Raw genomic sequence first — 19,715 nt, 5'->3', positions numbered from 1 at the left:
CTTGATCAACACCTTCACATGTACTGATAGAGCATTTTGTCAGTAAACCTTATCCCATGTGGAGGACATATGGTGCTGGATATAGGATGCTCATAGATCACAGGAGTATTCTTGGCTTAGAAATAAGGCATGCAAACTGCACATGCTCCATTACTTCTATGTGTTTGTATTGACTTGAACTCATCTGTAACTATCAATAGCTGGATAATAATAGGAACTATTGAATGGATGTTGAGTATCTTCCAAAGAAATAATCAATGAAGAACTGCTTAATCAATCACCAATGGATACAAAATGGATATGGATATTATTTTAATTTAGGGCTCAGCTAACATGTTTGTGGGTCCATCAGGGGAAGGGAAATGACATTGATTTAAAAGGAAAAAAAAAAAAAAAAAGATTTATTGATTTTAGTCAGGTGGTGAGGTGGGATTAACTGAGAAATACACTGTTACACTTGTGCACATGCTCATGCTTAGGTGTGCCACTGTGGGAAAATCTCAAGTATACACAGATCAGCAAAAGTTCTAGCCTCTGCTTTTGTTCTACTTCTTAAACTTTTACTTTGGAGTAAACTCAAGGATATCAGCAGTCCCTTTAAGGTCCCAATCTCTACTGTCCACAGCTTTGAGTTCAGTATGAACTCTGCTGGACTGTTTAGCTAGGTGTCTCTCAAAGTAGGCTGTTTGTAATTGAGGGAGGTTTATTATAGAAGGCCAGAGGATATTTTAAAACAGATAGGAGCTGTTTTGAAAGCCAAGGCTAGCTGTAACAGCCCTGATTCTGTCTTGGTGATTTACACCACTGTGTAGTGTAGGTCTTCTCGAGGCTTTTAACACAAAGGACTGCGCCTCTATTGGGGCTGTATACATGATGAATTACCTGGTGGTTATGAGATAACGCACGTCAAAGTGCTGCTGTCACACCCTCACAATGCCTGCACAACGGTCACACACAGAAAACAATGCCTGTGTTTTTCTCACTCTAAACAGAGAATAAGTGATGACAGGGAGGGGTGGCAATATTGCAGCACCTAGCTGAATTAAAGAGATCAGAGGTGTTTATGCAACATATACAAGTCAGTGTCAGTGACAGGCAGAAGAGAGATCCACTAATTACCCATGGTAACTTTGCTCCACTTGATATGAGAGCATTAATGTATCAAAAATCTGGTCTATTATGACAGGTTATTATGTGTTTTATAGAAGTGTTTTGCCCTCATGTGAGCCCTGTTTTTCTCCCTCACTACATCATCCACTTCATGTAAGCATCTCATGTATAAAACATTCTCATTTTTACTCTGACCTCATAAATGGGTGTATTCTTGAATTTTCTATCACTAAGATCAACATATTGGAATGATGCTGTTTATTGAACAGTGCTTTTAAAATGAAGAGGCTAGCGGGTGAGCAGAGTGGGCCAGCCACAGGATTTGCAGTCTCCATGAAGCTCCAGTATGCTCTCAATGACAGGTTTTTCCGCTGTCCACCTCCAGACGCATCACCTTGGAGCACGGAGGGTCATGAATATTCAACAAAGTGTCCACTGTTTATTACGATGCAGCAAAGATCAATGTGTGCCCTCTGCATGTGAACACACTCTAATCTCTTTCTTACTGTACTAGCCATTGCTAGTATTGCACATAGACATTTTACTGCACTTTAATTATATGAAATAGAGATGAAAAACACTGGAGAAATAAGGAGTGAAGCAGGAAGGAAAAACCTGAAGGAACCATTGTTTCAGAGGCAGAAAGTTTCCATCTTTTCTGCACTCACCCAGGACCTCCTGCACTCACTCTTTGGCTCTGTTTCGCAATGCACGCCTGTACACCATGCTTGTGCTAAAACGCTCACCATGAATAAGCTAGAAATTAAACATTTGGACAGCTCCAGAGTGAAACAACTCCCCCTCTGCAGCATGCCAAATAAATATTGAGTTTATGAGTTTGTACTCATTCTCTAATTGGCAGCAGGCTTTGACTGTGACACTGTAGAGCAAATAATTTAATTCCAATTTGGTATCCCTCCAATCTTTTACTTTGAACTCTGGAAATAATACAGTATAATAAGCCTTATATATTGTTTAGCTGTTGTAATTGCTAAGAATGTGATATACAGCAAAGCAAGATCCAAATTCAAACAGTCACAGTAATCAAAGGTACCTCTAATTTATCTCATTTATTCACAAATACCCCACTAACGTGAGAATTCGTTGTCATGCCAGATGATGCACATTGTTTCCCCAACTCACTGAACATGCATGAAGATTTCATTGTATTTAATCAGCTAATGCTCCACCAGGTTGACTTACCCTGAAGTTGAGTTAACGCTCGTATTGAGTGTCTGCCGTACTGAAGAGCTGAACTCAGCCACTTACTCCATCCAACCCAAAGGGAGAGGGCTTATAATAAAATTGTTTTATTGGGAATGCTTCAGCTAGCACATCAAGTACAGTGGGAGGAAGGAGTAGGTGGGTGGGCTGGGTGCTGCAGGGGCAGTGGTGGTGGGGCAGTAGAGGGAATCGGATAGACAGAACTTCGAGATGGAAGTGTTTATATTTGTGTGTCGTGTGTGTATGTTCATGTCATAAAATGGCATCATAGGATATGTCGTAGAGGTTTAGGTAAAAGATGAATGTGCTTCATGGAGAACAGGATCATGTCGGAGTGTATGAATAAGAGATGGACTTGGTGTGGGTGGATGATGTGTGTGTGTGTGTGTCTGCTACTGTGCATATTTGCTTGTATACACACATGCATATATGTGGGAGCGGGAGGCGGACCAGTGGGTGTGCACACCAAATGATTCAGCACTTCATGGACAAGATTCATGTTTTATGAGTATGGGCTCCAATAAATTACATGGCCCAGCTTTTCTGCTTCTGCAGCACAGCGCCATTCTCTTTCTCCCTTCCTCACTCTCTCTCCCTCCCTCCCTCGCCCTTCCCTCACTCATTCTCATACACCTTCATTTTTCACTCACTCTCTTTCATATTTTTCTTCTTTTGCCCTCTCTGTTGCTTATTTGTTGCACTCTAAATGTCACCAGAATTCATTTTGTCAATACATTTTAAGATGCAGCATGCCTAAGGATGTTAACTGCTCAACCTACTCATGCGGGTTAAAAGTACACCGTGACAGAGAGATGTGCAAACTTGACTCAGTGTGTTTACCTGTGCACCATGTGTAGGCTTGTGACAAGCCACTGAACTTACTGGAGTGTACTTGGGGGAGCTTCCTGTGTGTTACTTAGCAACGGTGTGCTTGCACTGCAGAGTCTGTTTCAGTTTTCTTAAGGAGCGCCATTTCTCCCCGTGCCCCTTTGTAAATGCATTTACAAACAGAGGAAGGGACCAAAACACACACACACACACACACACACACACACACACACAGACACACACAGACACACACAGAATTTACTTCTCTGTGTGGTGAATCAACAGATGTGTCAGGTGAGCTGATGGAATAGCTCATCTCAGGGGAATGGGTTCACCTGGCACTGCAATTGAATGGATGCTTCTTTATTGACAAGTGGTGCTAAAACTAACATAGCACTTTATACTGTTGGACCTTTACTTTATGTATGTATCCTCTATGGTCATACTCAGTCCTGTTGGTGGCCTCTGTATTAAGGATGGTGTTATCTGTTAGGTGACCCCAGGTGTTCATACATCCATTCATCTCACATTTGGCTACCTGGCTCATTAGCTGTTAAATGCTCCACTATGTCCACCCAATTAGCTAGTTGCTAATTCTGGTGCTGGACAGGTAGTGTACAGTGGGTTTATTGATGCTTTTATAGTGGAAAAAAAAAGCTCCGCTTTGGAGCTGAGGAGAACTGCTAACTCAGGTGATATTTTTATGGGTTTATCACCATGAGAATACAATTTTTAAATATAAAAATATTGATTAGTGCAACTTTAAGGCTAAAATTTTAACTTTGGACACAAAATATTTAAGAATTAATCAGGGTTATTTGGTGAGTGTGCATTTGTGGGCACCACTCCTGAAGCACAGCAGCAAGGGCTGTTACTGGTACCAGCAACACAGGGTTTCACACAGAGTTATTAGGGCTTTGTAGTCTTTACTGCTGTGCTACAGGAGTATAAATACAAACTGATCCCCGATGAAGTGTTTCCTTTGCTTTCATTCTCTATTCTTGCTGAGCTGAAATGGACAGATGCTCTCATCCTGTGAACTGATGCATTCATACATACCAACAGCTGGAACTGGTCCCCCGACAAAAACCAGTGTCTTTGCCGTTAGCCCGTGAGGAGACAAGACTCTGACCTCTCTGAGACAGAGAAGTTAAACCAATCTAATTCAAACTTGTCAATAGGAGAAGAGCACATTTCCCTGAGCAGAAATTGACCAGGTGTCAGGGGGGGCTGATGGAGAGGGCAATGTGGTGGTCATCTGTGTGTGTGTGTGTGTGCGCGTGCGTGCTAATGTCCCTGCATGTGTAGAGACATTTGTGTGCACCTGTACTTCACAGGCGTCTTACTTATCCCTGAGCTCCCCTTTATTTGAGTGTTGCTATTTTTAGAGCTATGTCGAAAGGTCAGCTCCTCTGTCAGCTGGAAAAACACTGAAACAATGGTTTAACAGAACACATGCTTCCCCTGAGAAATAGACACCACTTTGTCACAGTCTCCTGCTGCATGCTTTACATCACCCTAAACAATGCACTGCGGCGATGACACTGTTGTGATGTTATTTTGACTGATGGTTTATCTGCTGAGTTGACTGCGCTACACGATGACTTGAATTAGAGCAGTGTATGTAAAATCTCAAAATTCACATTAATGAGCTCTCATTGTCTGTAGTCATTATCATTACACCTCAATATACTAAGAAGGCTGCAGGGAGTAATATGTATGTCAGTCAGGAAATGCTTTTTGTGCACCAACCATCAGTTTTTTTTTCCTCCATACTGATTCATTTGAACTCTGGGGAATGGATAAAATTTCTACTCAGTAAAATCTGATCATATTTTTCAGTGAGCAATCTTTGTATAAAACCTGCTGATCAGCCTTTCGCCCATAAGATGATACTTTGCTCAAAATCTCTCTTTAGATCATCAAGTCCTCGCTACATGTCAGCCTGAATGCTGTCTGTGAGGGGGTCCTGTAGCTTTCTTCTTCATAAAGAGGAGCAGCTGTGGTGATGTTGAATTCATCTGTGTGCAATTAATTCCACGGGTGAAAAGTTTTCATGTCGTTTTCATGTCGAAACACATTCACAGAGGCTTTTTGAACCAAAAGCATGTTCCAACTACTGACATTTTCTCCAAAATGGAGGGATGTACTATTAGATGAGAGAAGATTAAGCTTTTTGTCTAATGACTGTTTTGACCATAGTAAACTTGAGACCAGTGGTAAAAGTCGCTGAGTAAGAATGTGAAAAGTTTTAAGTTTCTTTTTCTTTTAGTAAAGTACAAACATTTTAGCTGCAGTTACTTTTAAGCATCAGAGTAAAAGCAGCAATTTAATATTGGAGCTAATCTAAATATAATATATTTTATAAACTGACGTTATGTTTTGCAAGTAAAACTTGAATCTGCAAAGTAAATAATAACTACAGCTGTCAGGGAAATGCTTTGGATTAAACAATATTTTCCTCTGGAATGTAGTGGACTAGAAGGATTTAGTGCTATAAAATGGACATATTCAAAGTTAAGTGCAAATTACCAAAGTACAATGCTTGAGTAAATGTCCTCAGTTACTTTCCAGAACTGTCTAAGAACAAATGAATTTATCTGTATTTTTCACAAAGAAAAGAAAACTCGTCATAGCTGGACTCTACTGTAACCAAAACGAGTTCTAGCTGCAGAAAAGCACTTACTCTACTATTTTTTTTTTAAATATCACTTCTGATGTATGATATACAAAGTTGTGTGAGATGTTTGACACTAACAAAATTATTTGGGGTGGACTGTCACTTTAAACTAATAGGCAGCAGCAGTGATCATATGAGGTCAGAGATGTGTCAAGCTGCAACACTTCATCAGCATCATCTGCAGCTCTGTCTTCTGCCAAAATCTCGATCTTATGTACCCTGAGGCCTACGATAAAAACACGTCTCCTCCTCTTCGTCCTCCTCCACCTCCTCTGCAAGTAGGCGTGATGGAGGAGGTGAGTGAGCTCTAGCAGCACAGCGAAGGCCAACATCCATGTCCATGTTGCAGGCTTTGTCCTGCCAATTTTTGAGCGCTCAAATCAAGTCCCACCCCGACAGTCTGTTTCATGCGGAAAGAAAATCACACTTGTGAAGCTTTCAGCATTAAATTAAAGTAATTTTCTACCTAAATTTCAAATGGGTTTACATTCCGTCCTCCCATGTGTAGCCCAGTCATAAAGACCTGGGTTCTGGCATCTCACTTACACACCAGATAATTATAGTCCACTGTAATTACAAATGTGTCATTTCTCATTAGGCCCTAACAGCAGACATGCAAATGAAACACTCTATTTGACAGAGGGCTTTTTTATCTTTTCTTTCACTCTTCTATCTCAGTTTGACAGAGAGTAAAAAAGTACTCATCCATCCATTTTAATAAAGCCTACATTTCTGTCATTATTATTTCATTATCCTGACTTGCACATATGTTAATTAGGCCCTTGGGACATAAATAGAAAGTGTGGTGTTGAGACTTTGATTTCCTTGTTCTGCCTCTCCTGCTTCTGTCTTTCCACAATGGTTTTTTTCTGCATTACCTGCTTCCCATGTCAGACTGCTTTCTCATATAACCTGATGACATGCACAGCATAGTTCTCTACCAAGAGACATTAAGGTTAGGAGGTCTTAGAAAGTCTTCTAACACTTAGCTTATTTGCATTTATGGAACTTTGTATGTGTTATTAATAATCAGTGATTTATTATGACACAGTGCAGTTGACCAGTCAGTGACTGATGGTAGGGGCTAATGTCTGCTTTTTGCATTAAATCAAGAACACATAAACACAGTTTCAACTCCACCTCTCACATGAACAGTGACCAGCTCTGTGACTGAGTGTTTCTCTCTCTCTCTCTCTCTCTGTGTATGTGTATGTGTGTGCAGTGTGATCCTACAGCACTGCACCATTGACTGCTATTGGAAACTTTGTGTCCTAAGGCTCTGATCTATATATCACTGAACCCTTTGTGCCTCTATTGCGTAACACACGGAAATAAAACGAATGCTCGGTTATTTTTTCTTGTATTTTTCTTTATTTCTGTCATCCTCTTCATTCTGTTTTCCTTCTCTGTCTCTTTCACATGCACACACTCACACACAAACACACATATATGAATTTATGTGCAATATACCTACATATGTAGCAAATAGCAGTTGGCAAAAGAGAATCAATGGGAGTTTTACAGCCCCAGAAACACAGTTAGATTGTGGCTCACTCTAATATTAATTACTGCTCACAACATAGCCTCACTTCCTCCAGTGAGGCCATAACTCTAAACTGAGTTCCCCACTGCTTTCACCATGTTGTCATATTCTTTATGGGTTAATTGATTGATTGGTAGACGAACTGATTGAAGGTTGGACATGTCCTCACATAATATCTGTGATGTAGCTCGTTTTGGCCACTTGAGGGCATCTTGGTTGTCTAAAGAAAAAAAAAAAAAAAACAACAACTCTTATTTCTTGAAAAGGGCTCCAGTTTTAGTTCAGTTTAGTGCTTCAACAGCTTATCTAAAGGCAGTGGAAGACACAAAGCTAAATACAGCAGCCAAGACAAAGAACCGACATGACAGACTGTTACTTTCCCAGAGGTCAGCTCTATGTTTAATTCACTGGTTCTTTTCAGAACATGTGTTGCCTCATTGCAAACTGAAGTTGATGCAGCTCCATTTAGTGCAAACTCTTTTGTTTTTGTCACTGTAGAAACCATTACAAGAATTGTAACCTTAAAAAATGAAAATAGAGGCAAAGAATATCTGTGTGCAGTTTGCCTCTCCTTAATCAACACTGTAATCCTGTAACAGTGTCCTGTTGAGCCCTGCACTGCTCTCTGGTGGATGAAAATAAGTAAAGCATTTTAATGCTTTACTTATATTAGCCTGTCACAATGTCACTAAATTCCTGTGAATTAATGTGCCTGGCTGGGAAATGCAAGTTAACTGAAAAATATACATTATGCCAAAATTTTACCATCAACCTATTATCCATAAAATGTTTTGAGATTATTCTCATAGGAAATATTTTACTGAAAATAAAATACATTTTGTTGCCACAGAACTTAAGGCACATTGATACAAAGACACAGGGGCTTGCAGTAACCACACAGTATGGAAATGTGTCAGATGCTATGTACAGTATGTGCAGATAATTTTCATAATGAAATCATTATTTATCTGTGTCTTAGGTAATTGCTTTGTGTTGTTTTGCTATAAAAACAGAATGCGTTTTGATTCAACTTACGAACTATTATTCAACCCACATGTCTAAATATAACTTTTTCTTTTCTTATGAGAGACAGTAAAATGTTTCCTTTTCCCTTCAGTGCCTGTCATCACTTCACACTTTGACATTAAGCATACATCCATCCGCAAGTACAAGTACAAGTGATCTGCATTACCTCAGACTGGAGTAGCATGAGCTGTCTTATCTTATAGTGCGCTATGTCAACACAATGTAGCCTGTTTTTTTTTTTTTTCCATTTGATTTTGTTGTAAAATCAGTTGCTTTTGTTGTTGTTGATCATTTGTAAAAAAGCAAATGATCAAGATGAGGATAATATCTCAGCTCATATATCTCAGCAAGATCTGATGAAACTAAAGCAAAGCTTAATAATGTCATGTATAATAAAAAAAAATGATATAATATTACTTAATATCTGATATTATAACTGATCTATCTGGTAAAAATGTGTGGATGACAGCTCAGTAACAGGAGCAAGGAAGAGTGCTAAATAAGATAAAATGAAAAAGTAAAAATGAAAACTATTACTGCTGCACTCTAAGTCTACAACTTAATTTTACTAATGGAAAATACAAGGATGCTGAAGTTGAACTTAATCTTGTGTGTTAGTCTCTCACCACTGATCACAGACACCTCTGATGAGACTGAGCGGATTGAGGAATATGAGAAGTATTTGATGTATTCAGAGCTGTGGTAACATTTGATCTGTGACAGTGGTAATGGCTGTCTGAGTGTGTGGTAGTGTCTGCCGGTTAATGACTGCTGTCATACTAGGGTATTAACCCCTGTCACTTCAGACTAATCACTGCACTCCTTGTTCTCCTGTCACCTCCATTAGCTCACAGTCAAACACTCACACGCATGCACATTATTTCTGCCGTGGCAGGGTATCATCATCATCTGTTTTTGTCTACGTTTTTTATCAGGACCAAGAGGGTCATGGCGGCCAAAGTGAAGCCCTGGCTAATGACGACAGGCTTCATAACTTTGGCCATTCCAGACATCATTAGTCTTTCATTGTCTCTTGGGGAAAACTTTATTGCTATTCTCAACCAGAGGTGGCTGAGGTCCCATTCACACAATATCTCATTGGAGATCTATGGTGCATATCATATGAACACACCTTAATAGACCTCTAGGAAGGAAGCATTAAAACAGGAGTGATATGAAACACAATTATTAGACATAATATTTCATGGGGGTGTAATTTTTGTAATGGTTATGGCTGGATATGGATATGGATTCTTTTGTTAACAAGATGACCTTTGTCATGTTGTCATAAAGAAAGTTTATAATTCATATGCAAAGCAAGGTTATGTAGTCCACTTTTTTCCACTGCATTGGTCCATAACTGTAAGACTAAATTAAACCAAATTTTTGAGCATCGAATCAAACTCAGTCCTGACATGTGATGTGACAGGTGTACTGATACTGCTTATATAAATTAAAAGTTAAGTTAAATTAAAAGTCAAAATTTTCACCTCTTGCAGGTGTAAGTTGCTTTTAACTTGCATTTACATTACATTAACATGCATTATTAACATGCAGTTTGGCCATTTCCCTGAATCAGATAATTATTAATATTGATGTGCGCACTGCTCTCTTTGCATATGTTTATGTACCACTGAGAAACGAGTGTAAAAACTATGCACGCACTCGTCTATGCAGGCTTTGGTGACCAAATGTCTGTATAACAATAACAACATGAGGCGCAACCTGATCTCAAGGATGATTATTTATTTTGAGTGAAACCAGACATAATTGGGAAATAATCAACTACAACCTTAAAGCAATAGTTTTAGCAAATATGGTTATATGCTATATAGCCATAGAATTAGGTGAGAAGATTGCTACCACTGTCATGTCTGCATAATAAAATATGGTGCTGGTAAGCTTATTTAAAGTCTCCCTAGACCTCACTAAATAACACACTATTCTTTATTTGTTTAAGCTGTATAGAAACACCAATGTAAAAATGCTAATTTGTTTTACTTGGGTTTTGTGTGGGTTTTGTAACACCCTGTAGTTATGTACCATACACAATTTACAGTGGTATAAATCTACTTAACTTACTTTTGGCAAGAAAATGTGTATTTCCTAAAATGTTGAATTTAGGAATACACTTTCCTTTAAAGTTGGAACTTGAACTATTATTTCTTTATCATGTCTGGATTTGGGTTTAAGTTTAGGGATTAGGCTCAGGATTAAGGCGTGGCTTGAATTTTACAAATTGGGGTTAAAAAAGTAGAGAACTGTTTCTTTAAAAGTCAAACGGTGTATAAATGTAGTGATGTGTGTGTGTTTGTGCTTATGTGCTTAGTATAGGAATGGATTTTCCCTAAAACACCTATCTCATGTGCCCTGTCCAAAGCTCTCTTCCTCTCTCATGCTGTTGGAGAAGACCTGCTAGTGTGTACGTGGTTTTCTAGTGTGTGGTAATGTGACTGTAGTGCGTAGGAGCTGTCAGTGGTGGCAATTCTATCAAAGGCAGGCAGGGACTTTGATGGACCTGTGGGCTTCTTACGCCTGCATTCACATCAGGTATCATCTGTGGACTGCAGCTTGACAGGGAGCCAGATTAGAAAAAAAGACAGTGTATTTGAAGAGAGAAGAAATATAGAAACATCCCTTTGCTTAATAGGCATTGTCTTAAATTAATTAACATGCAGAATTTTCAGTTTCACTTGTAACGGATTGTGTGTTTGTAATCTTGTGTTGCGGGCATAATCAAACTGAATCTTTTTGAATCCACAGAAGCATTTACTGACCTGATTATCTCCATATCACATCTTTGAATTCACAATTGCAGCTTGGCCTGACCCGACGTCACCCTCATTACCATTCTATTAAGCCTGTCAGCACTGAAATACACCCAAGTCTTTCACCTGCATCAGAAAATTATAAATATTAATGTGCACACCTATACAAGTGGCCACACACATGCACCAACACATTCGCTCGCTGAGAGACAAATAATAAATCACACACACACACACACACACACACACACACACACACAAACCTATGCACACTTGGCGTCAGCTTTCAGCTCCGGAAGCAGGTCTTTCCAGAGGGGTTTGGACTAATTGATATTCTCCCACACTGCCCAGGGCTTCTCCAAGGAACCTCACTCTGCAGTGCTGCTGACGAGGCACATTCCATCACTGCTGCAGACTTAAAATAGGATCAAAGGATGGAGCAGTGTGTGTGTGTGTGTGAGAGAGAGAGCGAGAGAGCGAGAGAGAGAGAGAGACAGACAGACGGAGAGAAAGAGAGAACAGAGAGGAGGTTTGTGACCACCGGGTTGACTCCTCAGTAAACCGTATTTTACCTCTGCATGTCTGGCTTTTGCTCCCTCTCGTGATTTTCATCTTTATTTGCATCTCTCTCTTTATGTTTGCCTCCTTGCTCACACTAGTGTCCTTAAATACCCTTGTTTTGCTTCATCCAAAATAACGCACCATATTACTGAGTTGTTTGCGGTTTGGACTATTATTCGGTGCTTAAGCAGTCACTGCTGGTGAGGAGCCACAGGGCTATCGTTAAATCACTGGCACTGTTCTCCTTCCACTTGCTGTAATCAGGTTTTCTTTACGTATACAAAAAGCCCCCAGCCACATATTTTTGTGTTTACCAGTTGGCCTTTCTTTCTAAAGTTATAATTGCCAAGAAGACCTAATTAGGTTGCTCCATTACCCTCTCCCCATATAAACTTAGAATTCAATCAAGACGTCATTATGATCATTCCTCCCCTCAGGTCCATCCTCTTACTCCTCATCTCTAATTTGTTCAGCTTTACAGTACAGGGGTACTGTTTGTTTAATTTAATTATATGAGGGGTTCGGCAACATAAGTGTTAACTAACTTTTGTTTTTAAATCTTGGAGTAAGCTATTTGTGAGTAGAGCTCACAGTTTGAAGCCACTGTGTTTCATTAATGTCTCTGTCGGAGGGCTCCACACCTCAGGCCCAGTCTAATCTAATCCCTGGGCGGAGGAGCAACACTCCATCACGCTCACACCAGAGAGACATATTGTAATGCGGCTATACATATTCTCTGGTGGCATATTTAGTGCACCTAGCGGCGATTATGCGATGTACATCTAAATGATTTTATGACACTCTGCACGAGATGATGAACCAGCAGAGGTCTGTGAGCAGAGACTTAATGTATCAGCTCTTTTTACCGCTCGTCTGAAACTAAATCTCTCTGGGGTTGCTTTCTAACCTTTTCGAATATATTATTAATTGACAGTGTCGCATGAGTAATCCTGTCGGCAATAAAGCAACACTCAAAGATTGCTTCTCATTTGATCACTCAAGGAAAGTCATTCATCCATTCATTCACTTGCATGTTATTGGACTGGTGCAGGGAATAGCCTGAGGAAAGCCATCGCAAATGAGGAGCAACAGTCACTAGAGAGGCCTGGGAATTTCAGTGCTACACCTTCATGTCATATTGGCTGTATCTGAAATCATTCATCATTCATTACTCACAATACTCAGTGGCCACTATATTAAGTTCACCTGTACGGTCTAATGCAATCCAATACAACTGCTAATAATGTTGATGTTCTTTTTTTTTTTTAAAACAATATTATAGAAGTGTTATTTTAACTATGCGTTGGTGGTGATGTTGTACTGGACTGAATTATAATGCAGTGTTAGTAGTATTCTGCTCATGTGTGTAAAGAGGAAGGACAAAAATGAGAAACACCTCAATATAATGCAGTCCAATCCGACCATCGCTATTACCTCATTAGTAAACCTGTAATGGAATTTACACATTTCAGGGACCATTAACAAAAACCGAACATTAGCTCTGTAAAGGAAAAAAAATTTAAGGCAGGGCTAATTATGTTGAGGACTACATAGTTACTTTGTTTGTGTATTGGATCCCCATTAGCTGCTGTATCACAAAAACTCTTTTGGACATCCCTTTCAGTCGCCAGTCATTCAAAAATTTTGCCATTTTCAGTTTAGATTTTGCACTGACGGAAAATTTCCAACACAAAAATCCATGTTTCTTACAGCTGCACCAAATATTTTAGATGTCTGCATCATTTTAATAACTTCTTAACAGGTTTTAATGAACATAGGATCATTTTTATTTTGTCTGTTATACTTATTCACCCATTTATTTAAATCTCATTTATAAGTATTTTAACAATGCACAGCCTCACTGTGCACTTTTTTTTTTTATTCGTGACCACTTAATAAAAGCTCTCCATTTTCATTCCCCCTTACAAGCTCTTGATGTGTACTCGTCTGTCTTAGCTCCCCGATTAGCTCAGACTATTAGACTCATCAAAACAAATGAGACCCATACACATGCACTGAATACTTGCAGTCCATGAGCGGACCCTCTAAGCTTTTATTGCTTGAGTAGATGGACTCATGATATTGAATGATTAAACAGCTAAAGCACTGGGAGGAAGAGAGAGACAAGGAAGAAAAGAAAATGAACTAAATCCTAGCTAAGCAAAATCATTACTCATCTCAAATTAAATTAATTCTCTGCCTTTGATAGAGTTGTGTAATTTGATGCTGGCAAGTTAAGCTTCTTTTATGTTGCTGGGCCTGAGAAGTGCTGAGTCCCACTGACTGTTTTTTTTTTTTTTTTTCCCTATCAGGATGGGTGATAAAAGAACATGGCCCTGAGGCAAAGTAATAGCAATAATCAAATGGGTTGTTTATCCCAGTTCCATTGGGTGACATTTGCTTTGCCTCGGCAGCAGGGCATCTAACTAACAATAATGTAATTTCCTCAGAGGAGATTGGATTAGACTGTTCTGACCTGAAGAGGCTGTGGCTTCACAAGTCTGCGTCAAATGCTTCACCAAATCTGTACATTTTGGTTGCCATGTTTTTCATGCAGGTCAGGTGTGTATGATATTATAGTTTTTGGTATTCTGTGCAAAGAATCAGTGATAACACTGGGGTACAAGCTGATATGCACAGAATTTCACACGCATCTTCATGGTGGCAGGCTGGTTTCTTGCAAATTACATCCTAAGGCGACATTTAGTCCTGTTTCATTGTGGTCAGTCTCGGATGAAACGTCCAAATGTGTTCATCTCACTGCCTTTCTCTGTGATCCAACTTAAAGAATGAGTGAATCGCTCAAAGCATTTGTGAACAAATTAATGTGAGCAGCTCGGGGCAGACTGTCAGTTCACCATAACCATGTTAGATCCTAGAAGGGGCAGTATAAATTGGGCATTAGAAGTCACAGGAAAAAGTCTTGGCTTGGAGGGCTTTGGAATGGACCTGCCATGGACGCTCACACGTTCACATGTAGGAAGAAAAAAAATGTAGGTATGTGCGCCCTTGTTTTGCTTCATTACTGAACTTTTCACAGGGTTTCGATGTTCTTTTTCGACACCCTGTGTTGTATTTAGTTCGACAGAGAGGATTAGACTGGTGGATTATTTTTGCTCCTCCGGTGTGTGCTGTGTGTGTGCTGTGATAAGGCTTTTGCATGTGCATGCCTGGGTTATGTCAAGAAAGCTTGTCTGACCGTCCATGCATTCAACCTCATGCTGTGTGGATGAAAAGGTAAAAGCCACAGTGCAAAGCCTTTCCTCTCCTCTCCTCTCCAGTATTATCCCCATCCTGGATCCAGCCCAAAGTAATGTGTGTGTGTGTGTGTGTGTGTGTGTGTGTTGTTTTTTGTTTTTTTGTTTTTGTTTTTGTTTTGCTGTAGTGCCATGTTTGTAGAATTTCAAAACCTGTTTCTTTCAGTAAAGGGATTCCTACCTTGCAAATCAATTTTATAGGACACACTTTCACGTTGGATCTCTTTTGCCATTTGTCTTATTTTGTCTTATTCCAAACTGTTTCAATGACTTGTAGTTTGTTGGCTGTTGCTGGGGAGTCTGTAATATTATTATCATCTAGGAAATACATTTAACTGTTTATTTAAAAAAAAAAAGTAATGTGCAAACACAGTCTGATATCACCCTGCTGCTTTGGATTTGCCAGACCTGCAGGATAATATTCCATCATCCTTTAGTTTCCTGTCAGCTGCGGTTTTTACAGTCCCCAAACCTGCACGGTCAAATCTTCCATTCAGAACCGTGGCTGTGACAGTGTGCTGCTCTGCGAGTCGGCTGTGGGCGCGGGAACCATTGTTGGGCTGACAGTGTCCGCTGCTGGCTGGAGCGTTAACTGCACTGCCTCCTACAGCACCGCGGAGCGGGTTGGCTCCTCAACAGCCACGGGACACAAACTCTATTCATCCACAGCACGAACTCGAGTCACAGGAGTGAGATGAGAGGAGGGAGGGGGGTGGGATGGGGGGACACCTAACCACCGGTGCACCGGAGTAGGACCAACCACACCACCTCGTCGCATTCAGTTTTGAAAGCCATTATTAAGATGTCCTGCGTGTATTTTAACACACAGTATTTCCTCAACCGCCATGTGGGCGACAACACAATCATTTCACCGCTCCACCACTTTTTAAATGACACCAATTCCCAGACACTCGCTGCTGCGATGGAGACGAATGAATAATTATTGCTGTTTACCTCACAGTTCGACTCGTCCGACAGTCGTACATCAGCACGCAGCTGGATATCAACAGGTGCGTCTGGCGTGGAGAGAACCAGCGCGTACAAGAACAAAGCGATACGACGCTTCCGCTCCCCTATGAGCCCGAATGTTTAATTACAGCCACAAACAGCAGATGGCTCTCTTGAGTTTTAATTTTCTGCGCCTGTGATTGAGACTGAGATGATATTCACCCTGGAGCAAAGGAACGAACCAAATATCTTTGTTTAAGAGCGGCGTTTATTGTGTAGAACCCGACACGTGCAATTCAGCACGTAAATTGGCGGACAAGGTATTAGGAAGGGGTTAAGGGTGGAGAGGGTGGTGAAGTGGATTTCCAGTCGTTTGTGGTTGACATGAACACATCCTGCAGTCTGTGGCGGACGTTTCCAACATAAAGGTTGTGAAGGAAACGTTTCCCCCCTCCATCACTGTCCAGGCCGCTGGAAATGAGCGGCGCTGTCCGCGGTGCTGAAAGTCACACAGAGCAAATGGAGCGCGCAGCCTGGAGGAGCTCGCTCGGTTAAAACAATGCGAATGCGCTTCTGCGCCGCGCTGCATGTGCAGCGACTGCTATTTCTCTAATGAGATGGAGCATTCAGTTGCAATAATCTACAGAGATTTATTTTATTTAATGTCATTTTTTTTTATTTATGCTGCACAAGTTTGACTGTGGCAGTGAGGTGAAAATACTATTCTAGGCTGAAACATGCCACCCTGTCAGCTCAGGTCCAGATTGATCATTTCTGTAGTGCGTTTAGCTGTTTAACTGAAGCTTTTAAGAATAAAATCAGACCGTCTAATGGCAGTTTTCTGACCGGCTGCTCATTTCCCCCTCAAGCAGGGGCTTGGTGGTCGAGAGGGAGGGAGTGGATGGGGGGTGTGGGGCGGAGGAGGAGGAAGTGGGGAGTGGGGGGGTGGGGGCATCCTCTTCACTCAGTCTGTACTAACGAGTGGTTACGACTTGTTGATGGGAAGGATATGTTGATCTCGGGCTATATAGACCCAAGCGAGTGACCACCACTTCCTTTTTCTTTTGTGTGCATGGGAAAATAAATTGTGCTGTGTATCCGTGGCTCTTCCCTTTTATACCCTTTTACGCACTGATCGCCATACACCCCGCAGACTCTATAGGCTGTGAAAATCGACTGGGTCGAACTGTGTGCTGATCGCCTTGGGGGTTTAAGTTTATATATTTGTATGCAGCTTGTCACACAACGCAGACGTCATCTCCACAGGACCCAGATCAGCTTTGGTTGTGTTTTTTTTTTTTTCTTTTCTTTTTTTCTTCTCCCTGGCTCCTATCGCGCCCACCCGCCTGTGTTGTGATTGTGGAATACAGAGAAGAAAATATGTTTTGAGAACATAATCCGGCAGATCGGCAGGTAGTTTGAGCGCAACTTTGCGTTCATTTAGCCCGCTGCATCAAGTTATAACTACACCGGTTGCGTATTTCTTTGCATCTCCAAAATGTGCGGCTGTTGATCAGTCATCGCGGGGTCCCCTGTCGCGGATTGCTTCTCGCAAACTTGGGAGTTCGTTTCGCCCGGGCTGCTGTGCCTTCACTTGGGTGGCGATCCTCTTCACAGGAGGCGCCCTTATTTATTTATTTATTATTTAATTTTTTTTTTTTTGCTTGATTGCTGGCGACGCACATGCACAGGCGTCCCCGCCGCTACCCAAAACAGCGACTTCTGATAGAGCAGCCTCGTCTGGCAGAAGGAGGAGAAAACGGAGGGTGAAAGGAGGAAAGAGTGGGTGATTGCGCCGTGAGGACGCTGCAGCCGGTATTTGACATTTAAGGAGGCGATGCTACTGAACATGTCATAGACAATGAACAAAAACATCACTTTGCAGGTATGCATAATCCTCTGAATTCTCGGTCCGCGTGAGTTTGGCGTAGCTCTTCATCAGGACTATGGTTTTATTGATGCATGTATGGAATTACGCATGAACTGATCTCATTTTTCCATCATGTCCAAGAATTTTTCGAGTGATGATGACGGCTCTTTTAATGTCACAGTTATCATGTAGTGTTCGGACAGAAAAGAAAGCCAGCTCCTAAAATATATATATTTAGATATTTGACATTTGACATCACGGAACGGATCACTTAGCCGCCACCATGGGACTGTGACCCGGGCTGCGAGCTCCGAGAGGCGGCTGTTTGTGTAGTCTGTGCTCCGTGTGCAGACTGGACCTGAGCAGTTGTGACATTTTGAGCCATGGCTGCTGCTATCGCAAGTGGGCTGATCAGACAGAAGAGACAGGCACGGGAGCAGCATTTAGACCGACCCTCGACCAACCGACGGAGAAAGAGCCCCAACAAGAATAAGGGGCTCTGCAATGGGAACCTGGTCGACATCTTCTCTAAAGTGCGCATCTTCGGCCTCAGGAAGCGGAGACTACGGAGACAAGGTCTGGGAACTTTAGTGTGCAAGGTGCCTTCCTTGAAGGTGTAGACCGTTGTGCATTAAGTGTAAACATTCAACCACTGGTTGATAGTTTAATAAGGCCTTGAACCATCATAATTACATTTCCACTTATGTGGGTAATAATGAAATGAATGATACTCTTATTACTGATTACGCACAGATTTGCCAAATTGCCCCTCTGTGCGTAAAAAGTTAAATTAAGCAGGATAATGCATTTTGTTTTGTTGTTTTTTTTTAAATTTCATACTCCAGTGGTTGGAAAAAAAAAGGCAAACCTGCCTCTGATTTACATGCAATCCCAGGTACCCTGACAGGCTCCTGACGAGTTGTACCAAATTGTTCAGGCAGGTTTACCGAGCTGTCACCTCGGCGATTCGGAAAAGGGCCTGATCGTTATGAAGCACATACACGATTCGCTGAACTGCTTACTATATAAGCACATCACAAGGGCCAGAAATGAAACTCATTTGTATGCAAGCAGAAAGGTCAATATCTCCCACGGAATGGAGGTTACGCCTTTCAAACATAATCTTTTCCGCATAATTTTACGAATTCGAGGGGGCCAATGGCCTCTTATTGCTCCAGCTGATATTCGTTCTACTTAGGGAAATGTCATGAACATTTTCTGCTCTAACACGGCAACCTAAAGAGCACTGTCAACAATTATTTCACTGCTGGAACCACTGCCAACTGCAGAGATAATTCTTCTTCTTAAAAACTGGAGTAGGATAATTCATTCAGGAGAGAAATTACTCTAATTATTTCCTCTTGTTAGTGAATGATGAAGCTGGCTGTATGTTCCTCTTGGAATCATCAGGTATCAAACCTGTTGCACCAGGGCTGTTAGAACTCTACCTGTTTAAACTCCCTTAAACATTCATCATTTAATGACAAATTGAGATTATAAACATCACATGTTTTAACAAAAGCACCTAGAAGCAGAGTTCTTTTGATAACTGAGTCTCTCTCATCCTCTGTCTGTGCTCATATTGGAACTGAACAACACCATGAGATCTCCTCGTCCGCTAGCCCTTAGTGATTACGTGGATTAACATGGCTTTGATAAAACAGGGTCTATATAATAGTAGAGGACACATCTGGACGTGGGTCAGGGTGCATCAGAATGGCAGGTTAAACTGGGCTGTCCTTCAGGCTGCTGTTTCTGTTTCTGCCCACTCTGTGCATGTGTTTGGGACTGTGTGTGTGTGTGTGTGTGTGTGTGTGCGTGCAGCTGTCCCAGTGTTTGTGTGTCTAATTGTCTGTCCTCCTCTGTCACCTCTGAATTGGCTTGTGGCGTATCTATATTT

The 19,715-nt window shown here is 41.1% G+C and overlaps 1 protein-coding gene across 2 annotated transcripts in view; it reads left to right on the top strand.

Moving 5' to 3' along the window:
• The window catches only part of fgf14 (fibroblast growth factor 14), a 92,871-nt gene that overhangs the window by 38,645 nt on the left and 34,511 nt on the right, over positions 1–19,715 (top strand). Inside the window, exon 1 of one of the 2 annotated variants that reach the window (XM_018702676.2) lies at positions 16,937–18,391. The exons of the other annotated variant lie outside the window; for it this stretch is intronic. Within the exon in view, the coding sequence (XP_018558192.1) occupies positions 18,199–18,391 (193 nt within the window). The 5' untranslated portion in view covers positions 16,937–18,198. Of the gene's footprint in view, positions 1–16,936; positions 18,392–19,715 lie in introns of those variants that run through there. 2 annotated transcript variants of the gene reach the window in all.

Source organism: Lates calcarifer, linkage group LG1 (genome assembly GCF_001640805.2).
Source record: "Lates calcarifer isolate ASB-BC8 linkage group LG1, TLL_Latcal_v3, whole genome shotgun sequence".
Classification (NCBI taxonomy): domain Eukaryota; kingdom Metazoa; phylum Chordata; class Actinopteri; family Centropomidae; genus Lates; species Lates calcarifer.
The sequence above is the reverse complement of the archived record's forward strand: the minus strand, read 5'-3'. Positions and strand labels throughout refer to the sequence as shown.